Raw genomic sequence first — 25,271 nt, 5'->3', positions numbered from 1 at the left:
GGCAGGGAGCTCACCCGCTTAGAACCCAGTTAAGGGGAGTGGTAGTACGGGGAAGTTGAGAGATAGAACAGAGTGTTAAAAAGATAGAGACAGAAGACCGAATAAAATATGGGGCTAAATCAGGCTAGAACGTCACAGACATCCCAGGCGAGCTAAGCAGATCATCAGCATGGCGCTGATAAAGGCGGGTCCCTTATCCCTCCGTTCGTTACTCGCACCATGGCAGGAAGGCAACTCTTCTCAATGTTATGGAGGCTGGGTTCTCGGCAGCCGTTCTTTGAGTCGAAAATCTTGGGCCACTGGCCTTCTCGGTCATCTACGCCCAAGGCGATGAAAGCACTCCTATGCTGCCGAAAATCTTCAAACTTGCACAGAGACTGCAGCAGAAACAACTACTTTCCATGAAGTAAACCAACTGTACAGTCTGTAGTGCCGTAACACTGGGTACATCACTTTGCGCTCTCTCCTTACCTTCCCCTTCTTTTACTGTTTTCATTTTTAAATGCGGAGCATTTCTTATAGGCTCACCTTGTCCTGCGTCGTTGATGGCGGCGCCGTCCACACGCTCACTGCGCATGCGCAACTCTCCTTACACCCACAGCTCCGCGATACTACACTATAAAAAAAAAAGAAATAGTTAGCGGCGCCCGGTTTCGATCCCACGACTCTCTGGCAGCAACGGGAGGTACGCGGTGCTCTTCCCACTACGCTACAAATCCGGGACAGGAGCAAGTGCTACGAACGCGCCTTATGTCCTTGACTCATTCAAACTACGTCAAGAACCTACTGATACAACGAAGGGACGCGAAGCTGAACGTCAACGGGAACGACGAACTGAAAACTTTAGAGGGGGATGCTGAATTTCCCGTGGGAAAGCGGTGGCGGGAAATCTGCGGCCACGGGCCTTGCAGCTCAACCAGCCCAGTCCGCAGCGCCTCTGATGCTGATTGTGGCAGGATGCCCCTAGGGATTGGCCAACCAAAGAATCCATCACGAGCTAGGTTCGCGTTCAACCACCGTCGTGATCTTCCCGTAGGCGAACCGCTGAAGAAGAAGAACGAGAAGACAAAGCTGCGAAGAGGAGGGCGTGTACATTGCTCTCAGCCGGTGCACCAATGTCAACAACCTTTACCTCACCAAAGCTGACGGAGACTACCGATTCTACCACAGAGACAACATCGACAAAAACATGATGGACGAGTTTCGGCGCCTCGAGAACCACCGCCTACTCACCGTAACACAACAGCACTTGCGTGCCTTTGCCACCGGTGTGGACCCGGACGCGGAATTCCCTCTGGCGCTAGTAAAAACCAGCTCACTCAACATAACGGCAACACAATGGAACCACACGGAACCGCCACGATGCTTCGCATCCTCATCAGGGTTCCCCACGGGAAGATGGTTAAATTTTTTCCAATTTGTCCCGTTCCCAACGTGTCGGATCGCAAATTAGACCGCAGCCTCGTTGACATTCCTGCCTTTCGTGTACCTTTATTCCTTCATTCTAGTATCAGGAACATTGGCACGCGCCATAATTTCAGGGGGGCCGATTAATCGTGGTTTACGTACATCATATTATGTTTATATAACTATAAAACGGTAGGCGTGCCCGCTCGCTTTTTGTACTGAGGATATCTGTATTTAGAGTAGACGTTTTCCCGTCTGTCTTGGACATCAGCTTGCGGTTTTTATCACTCTCATCTCTGAGGGCGGGATGTTTGAACACAAATATAATCCTCAACATGCTTGCGAACAATCTAACCATGGCACCCTTGTTTCGTTTCGCTCGCGTTACTACAACCGATTAACAGATTAAAAAAATAATCCTGGCTAAAGCATTAATCGATAATTCGGAATCAGTCGCCCACCCCTACTCTTTACGAGACGACCTTACACATGAAGTCTCCTTTATTTGCCATTTGGAATGCTCAGAACTGTTCACGATCCGTTCAGTATCTATTTGGATTGCAAGAGCAGTTTGATTGCTTGATTGTAGGGTTTAACGCGCCGACGCAACGCAGGCGATAAGGCTCGCCGTAGTGGAGGGCTCCGGATTAATTTTGACCACCTGGGGATCTTTAACATGCGCCGAAATCTCGCACACACGGGCGTTTTTGCTTTTCGCCTCAATCAGAAAATCGGCCGCCGCAGCCGGGAATCGAACCCGAGACGTCGTGCTCAGCAGCGCAACGCCTTAGCCACTGAGCCACCGCGGCAGGTAAAGAGCACTTTCGGGTGGTCCACTAACTTCTGAGGCCTGTTCAGGACACAAAAGAGAGAGCAATACTGTCTCTATCAGAAGGAGGAAAGGGGGGGGGGGGAAGACAATTAGGACGCATAAAGCGCTTTTATATTTGGGTACGGCTACGGTAAGCGAAAGTCGGAAGGGGCGTTTGCACACTGTGTCATAGTGTAGGTGCGTTGGACTGTAAGCAATAATCTCAACGTTACTCACACTGTACATTGCCGAGGTATTACGTGTTCTTTACACGCTTGCGCATAACAGTTGAGTAGACAAGACGCATATATGTGTCATTAGAACGTATGCGGAGACCATAAGAGCTTGCTGGGTGAAAATACGAATTTTTGTTTAGTAACAGCGCTGGTGCGCGCGTCTTCAGATACTGAACGTCAGTCTAGGAGATTTCGGCAGAGAAAAGGTACGAGCGACAAGGGAGGTGAGTTAATCTTATCGCATGAGAAAGGCTGGCGCTCTCTCCTACAACTATGTCAAGTGCACTGGAACCGGACAAGATGTCTGCTACATAAAAGCATACGCTATAGGGCAGTCATGTAGACGGGCGAGGTGTTGCCTTTGAGTGACCGCTTGCAAAATTATCTATTTGTGAACGTTCAAAACCAGGTTATACGGCGAAACAAGACACCGAATCCGGCGAGGACCTGATGCCTCGCTTATCACCTGGCACGAGTCGAAGCATAAGAGCAGATATATTATCTGTCCAAACAATGTTGTTCTAAGCAGTCCGGCGAGTGATTCATTGAAAAGGTAACCTAGTGAAAAGCGGATGCCCGTAAGAGTCAGATAAAATCTCAAGCTTTGCTTTCCAGCCACCTTCAATTCGGCTGACATGTGCCGAAATGTTCTTGCGAAAACATTACCAAGATTCGTTAATCCTGTAAATCCGGGGTAGTTTTATCAGACTGCGTTCTAATCTGGGCCCCTCGGAGTGGTGCCTCACCCCACCTATCCGACAGAGGATTATATTTCCTCGGTCGAAACAATGCTCCTAGTAGGTGTGTTTTTATAGGGGTCACGGAGTGCAAACAAAACAGGAGGGGAACAGATGACGTCACAAGCAGCGCATGGCCAAGGTTAAGCTATCGACATCTGTCTCGGGAGAAGAAACTACGCGGATACCGGGATCGACAGTTCAATGCGCCGCACCGGAATGAATTTGGTCCCTGTCACTTCGTCCAGCGGGCGCCGCTACCCCCTCCTTTGCCGTCGCGGCTACAGAACTTTGTAGTCAGCGTTCGTTTTAACTGTGACATTATCTGGTAGCTCACCCGCGCCCCTTGAAATGGCATACCCAGCGGTCTCTCTCGAACTTCCGACCTCTCGGGAAACTAGCAAAACCACTTCAGGAAAGCGATATTTGGCATAAATCAAGAAGGCAACGTGAAGATTACAACTCTAAAGGAACTTTCCAGGATTTTGAATAGCTTGCGTGTAATTCGTGGTCAAACCTTACTCCCCATACAATTCTATAAGATAGTTTTCATGGCTCAGAAACCCAGTCGCGCAACGTGCGAGAATTGCAACTGTGCACAAGGCGAGTTTTCACCGCCAATATTAGCTGCGCAAAAGAATATTACATTTCGCTAAATAACTACAGAGTAATCACTGTTGAAAGGACGGCCACGAGAGGGAAAGCAGCACATGGCCGTTTTGCCTCTTACTCTTGCTCCGCGACAGGGCCGAACCTTTACCCACGAGCAAGCTTTCATGTCCTGCAGCTTGAACCGATCTTTTTTCCACTTCGTCATCTAGAAAGGGCGGAATGCCACGACTTAGGACGCTTTAAACCTTACAGCCATTTCTAATGGCAAGCACGCGAAAGCTGCATTGGTTACAGCCCGTGCCCAACTTTATGGAATAGCCAGATAAATGGCTCACGTAAAGGCAATTTAGGAGCGCAGTGAAAAACACTTGAACAATGAAGAGGCACGTTTGTCTGATATCACTCATCAACGAGCAAGTAATAAAAAAATTCCCCGCATTTCCCCGAGGGGAAGAATGTGAAAGTGCGAATGCACGAGTTGAATTTGCGCGGTTCGGTAATGTTCGCGAAAGAGAGATCACACACACAACTACAAAGAAAGAAAGATGCATTTATTCACAGACACCTATTTGTGTTGTCGTTGTACTTGATTGCTAGAGCGGATCTCAGCTTTGAAATTTCGTGTCAGTACTCCTTTAAGCGGGTGCATTAGCCCTTCTCACGCCCGATTCCTGGCCAATCCCCCACGTGGGTATGTGCCATGTCAGCGGCCAGGCAGCGCGCGCCCATCTCCCCCCGTTGCCAAGGAAGACGAGGAGATTCCTGGCCAATCCCCCGCGTGGGTATGTGCCATGTCAGCGGCCAGGCAGCGCGCGCCCATCTCCCCCCGTTTCCAAGGAAGACGAGGAGCGCGCGCACCCGCAGCTGTTGCTATGCGGACGGCGGCGGACGCTTCAGGCTCGCTTAAGAAGTGCATTCGCACTTAAAAAATCTCGGGCCATCTCTACTAAAGTGAAACCTGGGGAGCGGCAAGCAAAGCAGGCAGTTATGAGTGTATTCTTGATGCCTTGGTGTTTTTGCCCACGGAGATAAAATCGTTGGGGTGGGGGGAGGTATACAGAACTTTGCTGTAAGTTTGGTGTCTTTGAAGCACGAAGCGTTCTAGCGTGACGCGTTGGAAAACGAATGTCCCGGTGTTCTAGTAGCGTGACTACATGATAGTACATCAGACGACAACTACGTGGGATGCCGACATCCCGAGCCCCTCAGGGGCTCCTCCCCTAAAGAGTGTTACGGCGGTATCTCGCCATGCACTATATGCGGCACCAAGATTTTCGGCGTAAAAACATTAACAAGCAAAATGCCTAAACGTTAGGTATTCTTAAAGTTGAACCTTACGACCTGCCAATTCAACGTCATTCTCATCCGCGCGTGCCGGTTGACGACGTTTATTACGTCCCTGAATGTCCAGAGAGGCTAAAAATCCAGGGAAGCGAAAGATCCAACGGTGGATTTCCCGTTTCGGTGAATCTTTTACCTTCTTGAACATTCAGGCGTCATTAAATCTTCTGCATCGGTGGATCTTCCGTCCCGGTGGATATTCAGCCCCGACTGGAGCTGCTGTTCCGGTAGAAGGCACGTCTCAATGGATATTCACGTCTGGTCGGATCTTCTATCCCAGTGGATCATTAGTCGTGTTGCAATTTCAAGACACAGGGGGATAACGCAAGGCCTCGAAGAAAAAAACGTTTGGCTGAAAGTTGGGCCGGCGAGTTCTCTTGTCACCCTTCACTCAGCTGCGCATCAGCCTTTTCGCTAACTAGTTATAAACGGGAAAATATGGGTGGCTTCAAGAATTAGGCTTCACAAATCAGGCCTCATTCGTGCGGAATCGGCTGTGGTGGGCGCACCGTAGTTTCACGCTTAATCAACGATGAAAATTTTAATAATGCTGGCCTAATTTAAATCAATGTCATGGTTTTGTTTTGGAGGTGATTACGCAAAAAAAAATTAACAGAAACATTACCCATTTTAATCCGTGAAAATAAATTCCCAGCGAAGCCCATTTAAGAACCTGGCATCGGAATGAACAGAGAATTTTGTAATAAAGTTATATGATTAGGATGGCAAGGAAAACAACAACAACAACAAAAAAAAAAAACTAAGGTTTTTTTGCGACTAAAAAAGCACCGTGTTCGATATATTTCATTATATTCATACGACAAACTGCAGTAAGGGTGCAATATTCCCATCATTCTGTCCTGTTGCGAAAATACGCACTTCAAACTCGCATTGAAGCGTCCAGTGTTGCCGCTACGGCCACCGTCCATTAGTTCTGTGGCCGTAGTTTGACATTTTGTTTTTGCTTCAGTGGGTTTGGGCTCTTCGTTGTACTGACAATTTCGTTTCCCGTCTAGGCCCCATAAGATCCCATTTTCATAGTTTAATTTCATGTTCGCGCACAGCGCCTGCCTTTCATTTTTGAATGCAAGTAAAGCATTAGTGTCTGACACTACCGGCAAAACAACCGATCGGGCATATTTATTAATAAGCGAAGTTCCTGGTTCATCCATTGCTCTTCTTTGCAGTGGTTGGCTGTGATAACGCAGGACAGTTGAAAGGGTTTCATTAAGAGCATAATTTTTGTTTTGGACAGATTCTCCACTTTATAATTGTAAGAAGTGTAAAAATGCGTCCATGTGGCAGCGATGTCTTATTTTTTTTTTACTTTAACGTGCCAAAGATGCACCTGGGTAGGAGGAGCACCGTTGTGGAGGGCTCGGGAAGAAGTTTCACCATATGGTTATTTCTAACGGGCGTCAAAATCTCGACGCACGGGCGTTTTCGTTTTTCGCTTCCATCAGAAAAGCAGCCAGCGTGGCCGGGATCAAACCCGCGACATTGGGCTGAGCAGCACAACGCCTTAGTCACTGAGCCACAGCAGCAGTTGAACAAGCGATGTGTAGACAGTGCTACCACCGACGAAATATAAAATCCAAAGGCGAGGAACTCCTAAAAAGCCACATCTCATGTGAAGTTAATTTTGAGAGAACTACTTCGGGTTTACGTATTCTGAAAACGACCCAGTTGACTCGGTGGCTAAGCGGCTGGGCTGGTGAGCCGAAGAACGCTGATTCTATACTGGATGCGGCGCCTGTTCCTCTGCTGAAGCAAAAAACTAATGCGGTGGTGTGGAAAACTTTCGGTGTGCGTTAGCATCCCTGATTGAACCTTCCAGTATGGTCGTAACGTTAACGTGAATACCTCGCATGATTGTGGATCGGAATGCCCTACCATCTCACATTGTAACTCTAACCGATCCGACCAAATTCCAAGAACTTTTGCACACTTACTTTGTATGTTAACTTTACTAAATAGTGCTTTTGTAGGTTTGTTTAAGAGTCCTTTCCAGATTTTTTGTTTGTTTTTCTTCTTTCTTCGCTGTCTTTTATTTTTTTTTTGCCTCGCACTCGCTTGTATTTACTTGTTTGTCTATTAACGTCGTGTTAGTGCTCTTTTTTGTTCGTTTTCAATGCATGCCGCCCCTTATGTAGTACCCTCCTAGTGAGAGCCTTTAGGGGTATTTTTGACTAAATAAATAAAATAATAAATTATTCCCAAGCCCATGAGAAAAGCACGGCTCATTGCCAAGGTGCAGCTCCGGCGTGTAATACTACCCAAATGAAAACAATCACATCCGGCGATGCTGGGTCTATCGGGCCGTGCTTCCTTGGCTTGCTGAGCTTGCGCCATGCGACGTTCGCACAATGAGCACTAGAATGGCGCGACGGTCTTCCAGCGCTTCCCTGTGACGCTAAACCCCACTACCCGTTTAGTAAAGTAGACAACAAAGGAAAGGGGGAAGAGGGAGCGGCACTGCGCGAGACATGCCCCGAGGCTGCGCGAATTCCTCTTGCCTGGACAGATCATGTATCACAAGACAGACTGCTTTGACAAATACCGCGTGAATGTCACGCACTCAGGTGCTTTGCCGGTTGGGATCGATCCTGGGAGTGTGAGGCCTAAGTTGAGACACTTCCTCAACCATAGTCTTCTCGACTACTAGACTGAAAGGATTCATCTCGCCTGTGGCAATACCCTTTCTTCTTCACGTTATTAAGCGGCGCGTTCTGATCCCGGTGGCTTTGGTGGATAAAACAAACTGGACGTGGTTTTGGCAAATGCTGTATGGGTGGCGTCAGTTGGCTGGTTTCTGGGAAGTTGTTCATTTACTAGCGCTATGTAAAGTACCTGCGTTCTGCCAAATTTGGAACAGAAGAAACGTAATGTGGGACAGAAGATGTGTGATTGGCTAGTGGCTGATTGGTTGAGAAGCTAGGCTGGTGGAGAGGCCAGCTTTTTTTTTTTTTTTCGCTGCAGCAAGCAGCCTGCGAGGGCCAATTTAGTCCAGGGCAATTAAAAGCTGAGCGTCATATCTGCAATTACCACTGACCGTCTCGTGATCATCTTTATGTAGAGGCGTGTTTACGCAATAAATCAGACGGATACGCGCAACTTTTTCAAGGTTACGCCCCATAGTTTGTGGAGTAACTGCAGTTTATTGTCATTATCGTCGTCCGTTGCTCAATAGCGAAGCACGCCTTGCCGTTAGGGCATGTGTTCACGGCAAAGCCTCTTGCAACTGGTGTGGCTCACCGCTACCTACTTATGCATACGGCGTCTGTCGAGCAAAGTAGGCGTAGAGCGAATGTGAACTGCATTGTTCCAGGAGGCGCATGCAAATTTATTTAAATTCTCTCGACATCTACATTTTCTTCTCATGCTCATTTTTGTAATTTATACCTCCTATCTACTTTATTTCCAGCAACGCCGAGGCAGAAACAGGCATGAGGTCCCTACAGATGAGTTCAGACTTCCATGACGACTTCCGGTACGGGTCAATGGTGACCCGGAAATACTGCTGCGCTTCCGGTCTGGCCATTTCCGTTTTGGGAATCATCTGCGGTGTCCTGCTGGGCCATTTCGCCATCAGGGGCGGCTCCCCCGCCACTGGTGAAACCACCAAATTGGACCATCTGGTTCTGCCAGGAGGAAACGGGGCTGACAGGGTCACCGACGTGGAAGAAACCGTCATGAAATTCCTCGACTCCTACGACTACGAAAGCGTCCTGCGGTGAGCCCCTCTTTTTTCAATCCCGGTGCGTGCTGGCGTGGTGTGTCCAATCGGCCTGGTGAACCTACACGAACTGAGACGAATTCCCATGAACCACCGAAGCATTCACTGTGGCGCAAATTGAACGCACTTTGAACGTACGTACTTTGAATGAACGGACTTTGAACGGACTTTGAACGGACTTTGGCCATCATTCTCCCTGAAGGCAGCAAATGCATATTTTCAGCCAAGTCTACATGAGGAGCGACGTATTTCTTTCATGATCTCGGTCACAGTGCCTGCGCTGTAGTGGGAACAATTGGTAAGTAATTGTTAGGAAAATGCTCCAAGCAAACGGGGAAGGCTGTACAGTGTGTGAAGTCTGGCCGTTAGTGAATATAATGTCCCCACTCGATTACATAGTAGCGTAATTCAGTGTTGCTGCACAGCTTCACGAGGAGCATATATGGAGCGCCATAGAAAGAGGACTTAGGGCCAGGAACGTTATTCAGGAGTATAGACGGCCCACTCACTTCGCTTGGTTTGGCGCTACTAACGTTTACAGCGTTTGTCGTTGCATTTGGTTGCCTCTTTGATGCTCCATTAACAAATATGGAGTATAGCTTGCACTTATAGGCGAGGTCGGTCGCACCATTTTCAGACTGTATGGGAGACGCAAAACTTCTCATTTGGCGGGAAGCTATATTTCCTAATCGCGAAACCACTATTGTGATTCATTCATTAATTCATTCATTCATTCATTCATTTACATTGTATTTCATGTTTAACTCAAAAACATAGCAAGAAAATAGGCCATTTCGTTCAAGGAGGAGAGCTAATTCACCAGCCGCCATAATTCAAACAAGTGTCCCTGCGATTGTCTTTCGCCGAAAAGACGCACTCCATATTTTTGTTTTTAGATAAACTCCAAACTTGAGAATATATTTCCGTTCATTCTTTGGCGGGCGGGGTGATGCAGCTTTACGACGAGAGCAAATTGCCATGCAAAGCGGTTCTCTTCGTGCTGTTGTTGTCCCAGACGAATCGATCACGTGTATGCTGCGTATTTTTGGCTTGTTCGCACAATGGATCCCAGTTTTTAATAGCTTCCGACTAGCACAAGGGTGTGGAGGGATTTGTGTCAGTGTACAATAAATAAGTGCCTCTGCCACTTCCTCAACCCTCTTCCGACCCTCAAGAACGCCGTTTTTTAAGGCGGAGGACGGACACAATCCCGTAAATGTCAACTAAAGGATAATATGTGACCTAAATGTACCTAAAGGATAAAGGAACCTCAGGGTACCTCACCTTAAAAATAACATATGACTTCTGGAATATGTAATATAGTCAGAAAGTTGATGCTCACATTACAGGTTTGTCTGGACAAACCTTCGCTACATATTTGGCTCCGTATGGCCTGTGCGGTTTTTAATGTGTCCGCGTCTGCGGGCTTTACTTGTTTCTCTTTCTCCAGTTAGCTCTTCCCTTTTATCGACCTTCTGACGCAGCTAGTTGTGGAACAATGACACCCTCCCTTATTGGTTTGTGTCTTCGTCCTCTAAACATTTCAGTCAGCACTGACTGAGGTATGAGTTTTGCCTCCGGTGTTCCTGGTAACGTCCAGAATTAAAGACATCTTTTTCTAAGACTAAGGTTTGTCTGTTTTGTCTCCTACCGCATATTTCGTCCTATTTAGTATTGAAGATTCTCCTCGTCGCGTACATTTTTCCCTGCGGAATACAAACTCGTTTGTTTTAGTATTCTCCGCACAAAAATAAAAAAAAATCACAGTAAACACCTCAAAATTCGGCTGCAAGAAAACTTTCAACTGCATGCTTACAGATCCATTTGCATGTTTTTGTTTGGTTCGCAGTGTACAGAATATTCAAATGAAAAACCATCTCGCCGGAATGATGAGGAGCACAAAATGACACTGCCTCCTAACGTCCTGTTTGTTTCCTTTTATAAGAGTTTCTGACTAGCGGGCTTCGTAATTTTTTCATTCTGAATGAACCTTGCTCAACGTTAACAAGAACATAAGCTCAGAGATGCCGTACAGTTCGACGTTTTATGGCGGTGTCACCTTGATTACGTATGGTGAGGGATATAGGGGTATTACGTGGTTTATTATATGGATTGTTCTGGATTAAGTTGAGTGTTGCCGTCTGAGAATTTTCGATCACATCCATACCCGTAGCGCATCTGCGGATGACTCCATTTCATGTACCATTTCAGAAAATGCTTCACCATCCATTCTTAAAGGAAGTTGAGAGAAGCACGAAAGCTTACTCACATCAAAACTGCGTCAAAAGTGCGTGAAAAACTCTGCCGAAAGTGCGACTAATCAACCGTCAAACGCTCGAAGACGAAAATCGCAAACGAAGAACCAACCCATAGAGCATTTTTCGTGCACTAAGTAAATGCAACTACGAACAATCTAAATGTATACCGATACGTGTTTTGTGACGTCAACGTATAATACCATTGGTTCGCCTGAAGTAACAAAAAAGCTGGGCGAGTGGGTAGGCGTTCATGTTGACACGAAAGCGCGAAAAAACGACAACGAGGAGGAACGATTACAGCGCTCCGTCCCGTCGTAATCGTTCCTCCTTGTTGTCGTTGTTTTTTCGCGCTTTCGTGTTAACATTGTTCTCCTCCTTCACCAACAATGCGTGTATTGTCTCATCTGAACCAGTTCCTTCTTGGCGATTTTCAGGTAATCTTTTTGACACAATGGAAGCCTGGTTTCTCACGTACGCGCCGTGGGTCCACACATCTTATCAGTGCTCTTTGGTCGACCGACGGGTCTATGGAGAATGCATTGGTGTTTTGACAGGATGCCACCTGTCCCACTAAGAAAGCTTTCGCTTTGAAATTATTACGGGGCTCACGTGTACTTATCTTGTTAGGAGTGACAGGTCATCCAAGAGACAAATAGCGCCTCCATTATTTACAGCTTAACACTATTTACATGTCACTAGCAGACCGCGCATTTCATTCTAGGCAACAAGCTTATTCCCTGCGCAGTGGCGTACTCTCAGTTCAACGCCATTTATCTACTATTAAGGGAACTATGACACCGAGGCGCCTTCGTTGCGGGGATGCGTTGAGGAGCTAAACCGTTCAGATTAAATGGGCCACCATTAAAAAAAGTTTAGCCTGCCGAAAAGAAGCGCCAAGGGTTCTTCCCTGCACCATGGTATCTGCGCTTGTTTGCAGGCGCAACCTAGCTGTAAAAAATGCGCCCACGCACTACGGACACCTGATTAACCAGTGGAGATGTAACGTGGGACCGACGTTTTGCGAAAGATGCGGCGCCTACCGATGTTAAAGTAACGTGCGGCCGGTTATTGCCGGTGTCACGTTTACACTGCCGCTCCCGCCACCGCCCTATCTTCCGTTGTCGGTCCACTGGGCCTCACTCAGAAGCTTGCTGCGCTGTCTGCTGCGATTAACCAAGTCAACCTCTTTTTTTCTGACAACTAACTCCTCTCCAACATAATTTCTTTCACGCATGCGCATGGGGTCGCGCAGAAAGAGTTTACTTCGTACATGGGACTGGCAGACTGTGCTGTCGTCCAGACATCGGAAGCTTTGTTTCGATAACTTTTCTGTTGCGCTTACAGCAATAGGGAAGTAGCAAGGCAACATGGAAGCACACGGCTGGGCGACATGCATGCGGAAATGGCGTTCTGTCTGTAGCGCAGTGTACAAATGTGAAATTTGCTCGAACGTGGGAAAACGCATAAGCACTTGAAAGTAAGTATAGAAGATCCAGTTACTGACGGCTGGCCAGCACACGTAGTTCTCAAACTTAGAGCAAACAATATGCTACAAGTAAATAGGAAAACAGGTGACTGAGCGTCGATAGGTTCCAGGTGCAGTTAATATGCGATGTGAAGGGCTGTACAGTGCTTGGGGTAGCTAGCTCGCTGATCGACGGCACCCCGCAGAGTACGGTCCACTACGGAATGGTAGATTGTATTTACGAAAATTATTTACAACTCAAGGTAGGGAGTTTTAGAACTGACAGAGCCCGCAGTAAGCGGGGCTCCATCATCCCGCCAACAGAGCGTACGCCGACCTTTTAATACAAAATCCCCGCTTCCCAAATGGGCGTCACAGCATTGAGGGAGGGGGCCTATTAATTATTGGACACGTGGCCGCTGATTTGCCCCAAAAGCACAACCAATCGTTGGAGTGCGCACAACCAGTGACGTCATACAACTCTCCCTTTCATGCGGATAATCAAATGAATTCGTTGATCGCACCTTAACGAACGAACGAGCCAAAACAACTGGTAAAAACTGAAGCCACGTTTTTGAAAGAAACGTGGTTAAAACGCAAATCTTCCTCCCATGACGACTGAGTTAGACTCGATGTTCTATGATCCAAATTGTTTCGACCGTGTCGGAATGGCAAAATCGGTTCCCGCCACGGGAAGCATATGTTTCTTGAGGAGCTTGATGTGCCTTTGTGGAACCCTATTGATAGGTGGGCTTTCCTGCTGTCTCATTTGTGCGTAACAATTTGTTACTCGAGCTTGACTTTGTAAATCGAACACACTGGCTTTTGAAACGGGGAAAGCTTTGCATTTGAAGCATCTTGCACTTGACGCACGCTCATCATTATCTTCAGAGAAAGTTGGCTTTTCTGCAGTGCGCTTTGGGCACTATCGCCATCAGTGACGCGTAAGACGCTTGGCTTTAACACTCCCAGCGCCCAACAACAGACCTCGATTTGCCTTCTCTGCCATCCACGAATGTAATTCCGATAGTCACACTCAGCGCAGTGGATTAGTTTTTGTAAGTATACACCCCGCCTTCCGGTAATGGCGTCGCACACGAGTTAAGGGCTGTCGCTCTCTCATATCTACCTACATTACCACTGTCCTGGCAACGGCCGTAGGTGCGTCGCGCATCGAAATGCAACCCCAGTGAGGACAGCATGTTAAGCTCGGCAGGCCTAACGCCGGGGTCTCTCTACGAATAGACCGTAGGTACTATCGATGTCAAATTAAACGGGAACACGAAAATATGAACCTGAACACACAAACAGCGCGATTTTTTCCATGGAAGCCAAAATGACGCGTGGATTAGTTACAATAACAAAGTTGAGAAAAGTGGATTTCCACACATACCAATAGCATGCCATTATATGAACTCTACGAACAGTATTTTTCAATTTCGCACGTTCTGGTTCATATTTAACATGTTCGCGTTTCATATGACGCCGATAGTACTTTTTTCGGACAACTGACCCCGGAGTCCTCAATTCATGATGAAAACAGCGCAAGGAAAGGCGAGGACAGAGGTAGGGTAAACATAAACTCCGCGCTGACTCGGAACAGAAGATTTTAATGAAGGCAAACAGACATACATATAAGGTACATCACCGGAAACACAAAGAACAATGGGAAAACATAAAAGCACTTAAAACCGACTACTACTTTAGCCGAGACACACGGCAGTCATGCGCGATCCAGCTACGCAAGTTCCCTTTTTGAAAAGTTGAGAGAGGGACATCTGATACCCAACTTTTATATTTTGATTGCGCATGACTGCCGTGTGACTCGGCTTACGCAGTAGTCGGTTTTACTGCTTTTATATCTTCTCATTCTTGTTTGTGTTTCCGGTGATATACCCTATATGTATGGCTTTTACCTTCATTAAAATCTTCCGTTACGAGTCAGCGCCTTGTTCGTATTTACCCTACCTCTGTCTTCGCCTTTTCTTGCGCTGTTTTCATCACCAAGGTACACCAACTTGCCCAGTTCGCCGCGCTCACCTGGAGCCATCCATCCACTCCCGCTTCCTTGCCGACCAAGACGCACACGTACCTCGCGTGCTCTAATACGGTTATTGCTTTCGTTCAGCAGGTTAGAAACACAGACCCCTGGTTTTACAAACGAAATGGGGTGAACCTACCGCAGAAAGCGGGAATCGCTTCTGACAACTATTGTGGTAGGTCTCCTCCGAGCTTACTCGCTGAGGAAGCCACAATGAAAAGGGAAAAGGAGCACTGACAGCCACACTGATGAGCCAATAAAAGCTTTTATTTAAGAGGCTCCCATGGCTGCACTTGGCGTCCCACTTACGTTAGGTCCACACGGACGGCATGAAAACAAATAAACAAACCAAAGCTAACATGCCAAACAACGATAAATGAGTTGCCGGCGGTGTTTCTTAATTAAGGGAGTTGAGCGAACTTAGCAGGTGTGAATGTCTCTCAATCCGGCCAGCGGCCCGAGCCCTCAGTCACCTTCCGGTATTGTGAATGCCCGCGGGCACAAACGCATTTTTCTCTGCAATTTGTACAAGCAATCTGAATGCGATTTGGTAGCATCGAGGCTGCTAAAGCTTGCGTGCCTGCGTGCGTGCCGTGCGTGTCTGAGTGTGTGTGTGTGTGTGTATATATATATCAGTGTGTCGAACCGAAAAAAATACCGGTTCGGTTACGGTTCGGGTTCAGGCGAAATCATTTCGTTCCGGTTCAGTTCCGGTTCGACAAAATCACGTACCGAACCGGTTCGCGAACCGGTTCAGGAGCTTGAACCGGTTCGCGAACCGGTTCGATGAGTTGACTTATGACTAAAATTTAAAAAAAAACATTTATTAGTTTAAAACGACAGTCAAATCAAAATACAATCAAAAATTCAAAAAGCTGTTGTTCCACAAGGTCAGTGGCGCAATTTCAAAGCAAAGTTTAAACAATTATGAGATGTTAGAAAAACAGATGAAGCGCCGACGATTTACCGCCTACTTTCCCGCCCAGACTTTATGTTGTCCTAGCGAATATTCATAAAGCCACCACGAAGAGGTATGACGGTGGGATATATTTTCTGCCCTTTCCTTTTTTTGTTGAAATCGCAATCGTCGCTATGGAATCGCCCATCACGATAACCTTGAAGCCTTAAATTTAGGCCTGCATAAACCATTGGCGTACATTTTTTATATTTGTAACAAAACTGTAAAATCATACCACAGGCACATAAATACTACCAATGGATTATATTATGTGGTCACCCTGAATAATTTGTTAGCTGTCACCTTATCGAATGTGTTAGCCACACGTTTGTTAAAAGTAAGCTTCAGTTAACGCTCTCTCACTGCATTATTGCTCTGACCACTGCAATACCTTTTGCGGTAGCTATACCGGATGAGTGCATTACAAGCACTATGTCATCGTACCGCCTGACCCCTTGCCATCGTTCCGTGTGCTACATTGCGGAATCTTATAAGAGATTATGCTGTTACAAAATGAAAGGGAAATTTGACGCGCGGAGGCGCTCTTTAGGCGCTCTTTAATTCGTCCACAGCAGTACTCCCCTCCGGAACGAGTAGCAGTAGAAGTAATGTAGCGAGTTGGGTAGTCGGTACAAGTGCACCTTCGAAAAAAAGCAGATCTTAAAGAGGGAAAACTGCATCAGCAGCACGGCTTAGCCCCTGAGCAGCTTCTGCGGTCACACTTGTCAAGTATTAACAATTTGCAGGTGTCGGACCTTTTAAACAAATTATGAAGTGCAAAAAGTTTGCACAGATCGGGTGTGGGCTTTCGCTGTTGCGCAGTACAGGACTCCTGCAGCCTGATTGCCCCAATAAAGTCGCAGCTAGGAAAGGGCAAAGTCGTTTTTTATCCCCTGCAAGCTGCCGAGAATGACATTTCGTTTGGTCAGCTTGCACTACGCTCGCGCTTCCAGCAGCAACAGACCATTGCTGCATTGTTGCTCATTCATTTCCCCTGTTGTTACATAAAGCGTGATAGTAGAGAGTTTTCGCTGACCGTTTTTGACGCTCCGCTTTGCTCCCGACGTCCCGCTCAGCACAACCGGAGCGTCAGCAGCCGAAAGGCTTTTAGCTAAGCGATAACCGTATCTCCCTCGACGGGGAATGACTCGCGTGACTGGTCGTTTCGCGTGCCCTGTAAACCAAAACTTCAACCTAAAGAAAACATAAGAATTGGTATTTGGTCACCCAAAAAAAGCAAAATAACGTGTTTCTTGCCCTCATGTAACCTTGTTTTTGTATTATGTAGTCACTGACATGGTATAATTTTTCTAAATATCAATAAACAAGCAGATAAACTTTGGAATAGCCAAGACAAGGCTGTCTTTCTCGGCGCTGCATAGAAACAGCCGCGCGCTTCGGTCGACGTTTTTCGCTTCCGTTCTAAAGATCTTTGAGGTGTGTGGCACCAATGCCTATTCGGAAGCGCTTTCGCGGCTTCGTCGGTCGTGTTTCAACTGAAGAAACGAAGTCCGCCGGAGCGCGATCGCATTGCGGGGGCAGCCATGTTAAAATTCCGCCCGGTAGCGTAAGCTGCCGCGACGGTCCGCTAAGAGGCCCCGGTTAGTGGAGCGGGGCCCCGCTCCGGTATCGCCAATAGCGCGCTAGCGTACCACGCATGCGCAATGGCGCTCCCACTTGCTATCGGAGCGGAGCGGACCGTCAGAAACGGTCAGCTAAAACTCTCTAGTGTTCAATTGTCTGGAGGGGAAAGTGCGCGAGCGGGTACGAAGTTGATGGTACGTGAAAGAAAAAAAAAGCCTGAATTGCATTGACTATGCAATATCAACCGCCGAGGGTCAAACCGTTTCGGCATAAACTGGTAACCGTTATTTCTTTTTTCGGTTCAGTTTCGGTTCGGGTTCAGCCTGCTCAAAAAATAACGGTTTGGGTTTGGGTTCAGTTCCGGCAAAAATATCGGTTCAGTTCCGGATTTCGGTTCGGTTCCGGTTCGACACCCTGATATATATATATATATATATATATATAGTAAAAAATGGGTATAGCTTCTAACAAAACTGTTTATTGGTCGACGCTTCGATCGGATGCCGATCTTTCTCAAGATCTTTCTATGTATATATATATATTTATATATATATATATATATATATATATATATATATATATATATATATATATATATATATATATATATATATATATATGTATACATACATACACCCTCAATTAGATATGACGTTCGGAAAGCCACGAGGATCTGTTGAATGAAAACTGACCGTGAGTTCACAACACATATGGAGAACGAATGCCGCGGAAGGAGTGTTGTGTAAAAGCTTCTACAAAGGGTACAGGTTGGTGTAGGGTAGACAAGCATAAATACACGTAAACAGCAGGTCGGAATATAGGCTGCTAAAAAAAGGATTGTTTTGATTGATTTTAGGGTTTAACGCGCTGCCGCAACGCAGGCGATGGGGCACGCGTAGTGAAGGGCTCCGGCTTAATTTTCACCACCTGGGGATCTTTAATGTGAGGCGAAATCTCACGGGCGTTTTAAATGCGAATGCATTTCTTAGTCGAGCCAGGTCAGGCGCCGTGCGGCGTCCACGCGCCCGCAGGTGTTATCTCTCCGCTCTCACCCCCTCTCCCATAGCAACAGCTGCGAGCGCGCGCGCTCCTCCTCTCCCCTAGCAACCGGAGCAGGTGGTGCGGGCGGATCAGCGGCGAGTGAATGGAGAGGAGGAGCGCGCTCGGGCGTGTGAGGGCGCTCGCATCGCGGGAGCTCGCCGGAGCTCCCGCGTGTGTGGGAGAGTGTAGGCGAGGGTAGGCGCGGTGCTTCGGTGCTTCTCCTCTCGACGCTCGCCACACTCTCCCGTTCGCTCGGTCGCAAGTATATATAAATGGAATGTCTGCCGGCAACAGTACCTCGAGCAAGAAGTGTAATACAATCCAGTTCGAGCATTACACAATTCCGCGCACTGTCGCGCAAAAGAAATGCATTCGCATTTCCTCACGATTCCCTTCGGGGAGGTGGGGTGAACTTTTTTTGCTTTTCGCCTCCATCAGAAAAGCGGACGCCGCCGGTGCTAAACAAAGGATGCCGTCGGGGGTCCTTTGAAGGCTGTGTGTAGCACATTGCTGAAGCAATCAAAGGAGGGCGAATGGGATCTGTACAGATCAACTCAAAAGAATGATTCCTTGTGCTAAAGTATTATCAGTTCGTAATAGCTCTTACCTTTTCTGCATTGACACCCGCACATCAGCGAAGCATCGCCGACAAGGCTTCGGTCCAGGATTTTTTTCCTGGGACGCTTTGCTTGTCATCCCATGTTCTTTGCAGTGCCCCGCGGTGGGCCTCTGCACGCCATAACGGTATTTTCGCCTTAAAAGCCTAATGGCAATACGGCCATGCCGAGGCGAGTTCGCCCCTTTCGTATGTGAACTTCTTTAAAACCACTACGTTGCTTCATGTGCAGTTAACTCCATTTACGTTTTGCGTTTCGTTCCCAGGACCTTCGTCGAGATGCCGAAGCTGGGCGGCACCGATGGCGACAGAGCTTCAGCGGAGTACGTGGCCAAACAATGGAGGAACCAAGGACTGGAAGACGTCCACTTGACACCCTACAAGGCGTACTTTTCGCACCCGGACCCGGACCACCTCAGTGGGGTACGCATGGCATTTCATCGGGTCCGCTATCTCTGAAAAACGTTAGGTGGCCGTAACACCTCTGCAGCGGCAGCGCTGGTGTGCACGCATTTTTCATTTAAAGCACTCACAATTAAATGGCTCTTTTTGCGTGAACTGTACATGTTTCCAAGGCGGTCTGTGCAAAGCGCTACTTATTTTAAGAATGTTTGGACTTGGTCGATGTAAACGTGACCCACTGTGTTACTGTCAGGTTCGGGACAATAATAATAAATACAAGTATAAACTGTGAACGAGACTATGTTTATGTTCTATCCAAAACCCAAATAAATACACACAGTATGGACAGAGAAACTAAAGAGCACTGAGGAACCGGAGGATAGAAGGGGAAAATGCTAAAGAGGTCAAACAAACGTTAAAGGGTCAAAGTCAGGGAATGAAGGCAAACAGAACAGTTCGAAAAAGCGGGAAAGAGTTCGAGGTGAACGACAAGGTCACGGTAGGTGTTCGCTGCGGTAACGGGGTTGTCCTACACTCTTAGGCAAAAAGGACTAAAATAGGGACTAAAATACAGCCGTTAGTCTTCGCGGGCGACCGTTCATCTTCAAGGGGAGTATCTGCGGCAGAGTACGTGCCGTGTGCCTAAATACGGACTAACTGTTCGTCCCCGCCGATCTATAAGGAGTAACGGGAAGACGAAACGCATGCAGTTAGTCTCTTTGCTGCGTCGTTAATCCCCTAATGGCGTCGTCGTTGCCCTTTCGGGACTCGCCACCAGGTGGCCCAGCTGTTCGAACGCCCTTTGCATCAGCTCCGAACAAAACCATGGTTCTTCAATTAGTGCGCCTCTACACCGGGCAACTGAACCGCCTCAACGAATTTTAACCTTCCGGGACCCTGAAAAGTGAGTTCCCTGACTCTCCCGTGATTTTTACGCCCGAGAGAAACATCTTTCTCTCGCGACCACGCCGCCGCGGAGCTAAGCCTGACCTTCAGCGCCAGCTCGGTTCCACCAGCTCCTCGCCTCACCGGCCTGATCACGTGCGCCTGGCTGTGCACGGGCGCGTGCTACTAGCACGCGCACCTCCGGCTCCGGCGCCCAGCTCCTCATCGTCGGCCTACATGGCAGACGCTTCAAATTCGTTGGCCTACCTTCCTGCTATGGCCGAAGCCACCGACCCCAATGCTGCTGCTAACGCTACAACAGCTGCCTTGCCTTCCCACCACATGGAGTGCGTGGTTGAGGGGGAGGACATCGACCCCCAAGTCCTCGAAGAGCCTGGCTGGCTGACCATCCGCCGCAAGATCGCCTTGAACTCCGCAACCACTGCACCTGACGCCGCGACGGCGGCACACCCCGACAGCAAGCAGACCTCCGGTCGCAAACGCCGGCCTCAGCGCCGACGGCGCAAAACTCCTCCGCCCGAAGACCCGCTACCTGAAGACGATGTCAAGGTGGTCCTCCGCCCTCAAGGAGGCCTTGACCTCACCACAGTCAACGCCGCGACTCTCGCAGACGTACTTCAGGACCAAGCCAAGCTCCCTCGCCATGCCGGAGACCAGGTTCGTCTCCATTATCGGTCCAACTTTATTGTGGTGAGCACCCCCAATGAAAACCGAGCCCAACGCTACCTGGAGCTCCCTGCCTTGAACTGGAAAGGCACTGTGTACGCACTTGCTAACCACATCCCCCCACCAAGCGCCACAGCGGTCGGCGCCCTATTCACTGTGCCCCCCGAGGAAGACACCATTCTTCAAAGCATCATACAGTACAATCCCTCGCTACGCATCATTGACGCCAAAAGACTTCATGGCTCCACGATAGTGCAGGTCCTATTTCAAGGTACCATCGTGCCGTATTGGATCCGCTACCGAGCCGCAACCATGAGATGCTACCCCTTTAGGAGGAAGCAAGAGGCCTGCTACGCCTGTTGGCGGCCTGGACACCGCAAGGATGTCTGCCCGCACCCACCCCCCACCGACCGCTGCACCACCTGCGGCACCACATCTCCTCAACCCAACCACCCCTGCACCCCGTCCTGCATCTTATGCGGGGCGGCCCACCTCACCGGAGCGGCTGGTTGTCGCAATCGCTTCCAGCCCCGGCGGAAGACTAGCACACCTGCCGTGACTCGACAGCACCTGGATGCCCTTTCGCCCCATGGACACTCACCGAAGTCGACCACTCTACCTGACCACCACCTGCACCACACTTCCGCCACAACACAAGCTCACGTCACCCATGTCGGCCCTTCTTCCTACAGCCAAGTGGCCCAAGGACTTCCCCGACGACCACACGTCAGTCACCAAGCGCAGGTGAGCCCCCAGAGCCTCCCAGTGACCCAAACCTCCCCTCCCACCTACTTCCACACCTCACCCAGCACCACCTATGATCACGTAATTCGTGAAATGAAAGCTCTGCGCGAAACAGCAATTCGCCTCCAACAAGAAAACGCCCGCTTGGTGCAGGAGAACCAATCGCTGCGCCAACGTCTTACCACCTCCCCCGCCATCCCTGCTACCCCCTCCGCAGCGCCCTCGCCTACTCAGTCATTGTCACCCGCTTCCTTAAATTTAGGGTGCACTGCCAGAAGATATGGGGAGTCGACTCAAGAGAGCCAACAAACCCCACCGAATCTACAGGGCACAGGTGACAAAGGGGGTGGCCGTCTGATGTGCGGCTTTCGCCGACTAGAGCGGCAAGAATGAGCAAGAGCCTTGAACGAAAAAAAACACACACAAAGACTTATATTCAGACAGGCAAGTTACAAATACAAGCACGAGGTAACGGATCGATAATTACAGACAACTTAGATGGAATTCAAATACAAGAAACAGTCCAATTAGACAAAATGATACAAACAGGAGCGTTAACAATGGAATATTACTAAGCGGAGCAGTTAACTAAAAAGAAAACAAACAGTTCGATGCTTATGAGAGACAGAGTCCCTGCATATTCACCGACCGGGCCGGACGATGCACCGCTGTCGGAGGCGAGTCGGCTACCTGGGAAGCGTGGCTTCGCTGTAGGCCAGGCCGTCCGAGACGATCACGGTCATTCGAGGCCCGGGAGCACGTTGGAGTCCTCCAGGGCGCGGGTCGCCGATGGTGTGATGTACAAACTGGCGGGTGCAGTTGTCAATCACGACGTCCAAACGTAGCTGGTGGGTTTAGGTGCGGCTTCTCTTTTTATAGGCGCGCCGGCGCGCCGGCGCGGAGAGGGAGAGCACAACACACCACGCGCCCGCCGCCGTCAGCGAATAACTTCACTCTTCTCCCTTCTAGAATCTTCGACGCTCTTTAGAGCTGGCAAGGTCACGCGCACCTCCTCGAAAGTACTGGAAGCTTCGACGAAACTGGAGCGACGGAGGTTTTATTTTTGTTGTTTTCTCGCCGGCGAGCAGGCGGGTGATCGTGTTACCGTCTCTTCGTTCGAGAAAGCTCCATATTGTCTCGGGGCGAATGGAACCGAACTGAATGAATCGAACGACTGCAAGAAGAATTAGGCGCTGTACAATGAAATGGAAAATTTATAAAGTACTTTTAGACGTCGTACGCTCGAGTTTGTGACACAGCCCCCCAGTTTCAGAATATTATGCAATAATATTCCCAAAACTCACAAAGTCGTGCGTACGCGTCGTTCACACTTAGTGAACCAAAGAGGTTGTGCCTACTAACACAGAATCGAGTACAGCCCGATGTTCTTCATAAGAATAATGACAGGTACAGAATTCGCGTACAGAACAGCGGTTTGGCGCAGATTTCTCAACAATTACACATCTTAGGGATAACTCATAAGTTTGAGCACAATAAAGTTCTAGCATTCGAATTAAGCCCGTGCCCATAATAAATGTCTGGCCAGTAGCCATCACAAGTGCGAAACTCATGAAAATACAGCGTGCGCTCCAGTGCGAAAGTCTCGTAGTCTCAATGAGTGTACGTCAGTACTCAGAAATACATACAATGTACTGATACAATGAAACGCATAAGAAACATAACTAATATGTTGTTCACAAACAATAACATCCAAACGCAACGTTCACTCATGTCACCACTAGTAACGCCAACTATACACGGCATGGGTGCTGTAGAACAGTGAAAGTAAAAGTGATAAAATAAGTACATGCTTCGCGTACAGTACGACAGGGAAACAATGAATACAACGTTCAAGCATACAGTACTCGACTACTCGACGTGAAAATACAATTCCGTCTTACACAATTCCACTGATCTCACACGTGCATACCTAAATTGGCATTCTTCATGTTTATCCCGTGTCTATCGGGCGCTTGCGCAACTGCGCCTGCGGAATTCTGTTCGGACAAGTTCCTTTACAAATGTCGCGCGGATTCGCGACAAACCCTTTCGTGTCCGCCGGGATACCGGGCCCGCGAAAAAGCTTCGGTGTCTGGGCCTTCGTCTGGCGAACATCGGGGCACCTAGCGACTTGTCCTTCCCCCACTTTTCCTCGTGTAGTAACTGACCGGTGCTTCTTTACACCTGTCCGCTGTCTGCAATGCCGGCGCACACGTTTGCTCCTAAGCTTGCGCCCAAACCTGCACTCTTTGTTTCGGCAGCCCGGCTGTTTTCCGAGTTTCTGAGGGCCGGTTTTCATTGACTTGCTTTTTACAGGCCCTTCGGCACTCCTTTCTCTTCTAAGCGGCACAGTCGCAGCGGCCGCAGATTTTGAGAGCCGGAACTGTGCTGGCTTCCCTTTTGCCGGTGCCCGCGTTACGACGAGCACGGCTTCGCCTCGATCCGAGGCATCGCATCGGGGTTCTTCTTTCGAAACAGCGGGTGGTTTCTCTCCCACCGCTGAAGTCACAGGATCGTCGCCGACGCTGATGTACGGCGCGTTCCCTCCGCGGAGTGCGGCTCCGCTTCGCACGGGGGTTTCAAACTTGACCTTAGAGTCAGTCTCTTTGCTCCTCGAGCTGTCCGTTTCAAAAGCGACGCTAGTCTGCCCAGCGAGTTCGCAGTCTCGAACTGGGTCTTCTTGCACAATGAGCGTGCAATTACCCGTGTCTTTTGGAAAGACAACGGTTTTCTCGGGCACTCTCCCCGCAATATCGGGTACCCCTTCGTCTAGAGGGTTCGGCCCCGACGTAGTGATGACATCCACAACCGGGATGTTATCTCCATCCTGAAGCTCCGCATCACGTGTAGGATCATCGACCTTCCAGTTCCAGGTCGGAAGTGGTGCGCTTTCGCACATATCTGGAGGTATTTCCTCCTTTCTGATTGCGGATACTTCCGCCTCTTCGCTTCTAGAGATATCCTGGCGTTCCTTTATTGTTTCAGGGTTAGCACTTAGGTCACTATACCCTTCTCTCGCATTTTCCTCATCTGATGAGGATTCCACCTTCAACCGTTGTATCTCGAGTCGCCTTTTTAGAATCTCGAGTTCAGCTTTGCGTGCTTTCTCTTCGCGCTCCGCTTTCGCTCGCTCCCTTTCTGCTTCTGCCTGGCGGGCTTTCTCTTCTAGCTCCGCTTTCGCTCGCTCCCTTTCTGCCTCTGCCTGGCGGGCTTTCTTTTCTAGCTTCGCTTTCTCTCGCTCCAACTGAAGTTGTCTCTGAAATTCTTTCTCTCTTTCTTTTTCAGCCCTCTCAGCCTCTTCTCGTGCTGCCCGTCTTGCTCTCTCAGTTTTCTCGTTTTCCTCTTTTTCTTTCTGCGCGACCCATTTTCGTAATTCGGCCCCTGACAGGCCCAGCTGACAGCCCAACGCTACTATTTTCTCTAAATCCATGATTGCAAATGTATCGCAATCTAGCCACAATACTCTAGCCTCTAGCTAGGTATATCTACACAGAGAAAGTGAGCAAGAGCACCAACTTATAAGGATAGTAGCAACCTATGCCAAAAAAAGTTCGCGGCTCTTTCTCCTCCCTACCGCTCACATCAGACGTCCTGTCGCGGACGCCAGAAATTGTCACCCGTTTCCTTAAATTTTAGGGTGCACTGTCAGAAGATATGGGGAGTCGACTCAAGAGAGCCAACAAACCCCACCGAATCTACAGGGCACAGGT

At 48.7% G+C, this 25,271-nt stretch overlaps 1 protein-coding gene across 4 annotated transcripts in view; it reads left to right on the top strand.

Annotated features, from left to right (window-relative positions):
- LOC144149832 (N-acetylated-alpha-linked acidic dipeptidase 2-like) overlaps nucleotides 1-25,271 on the top strand; it is a 380,783-nt gene that overhangs the window by 5,215 nt on the left and 350,297 nt on the right. For all 4 annotated transcript variants that reach the window (XM_077681511.1, XM_077681510.1, XM_077681512.1 and 1 more), the window contains exons 2-3: nucleotides 8,569-8,877; nucleotides 19,110-19,266. In XM_077681511.1, the coding sequence (XP_077537637.1) occupies nucleotides 8,569-8,877; nucleotides 19,110-19,266 (466 nt within the window). The remainder of the gene's footprint in view (nucleotides 1-8,568; nucleotides 8,878-19,109; nucleotides 19,267-25,271) is intronic.

This window comes from Haemaphysalis longicornis, unplaced genomic scaffold (genome assembly GCF_048455015.1).
Source record: "Haemaphysalis longicornis isolate Haplotype H1 unplaced genomic scaffold, Haemaphysalis longicornis Haplotype H1 scaffold_8, whole genome shotgun sequence".
NCBI classification, from domain to species: domain Eukaryota; kingdom Metazoa; phylum Arthropoda; class Arachnida; order Ixodida; family Ixodidae; genus Haemaphysalis; species Haemaphysalis longicornis.
Note: the sequence above shows the minus strand (reverse complement) of the source record. Positions and strands in the feature narration are given on the sequence as shown.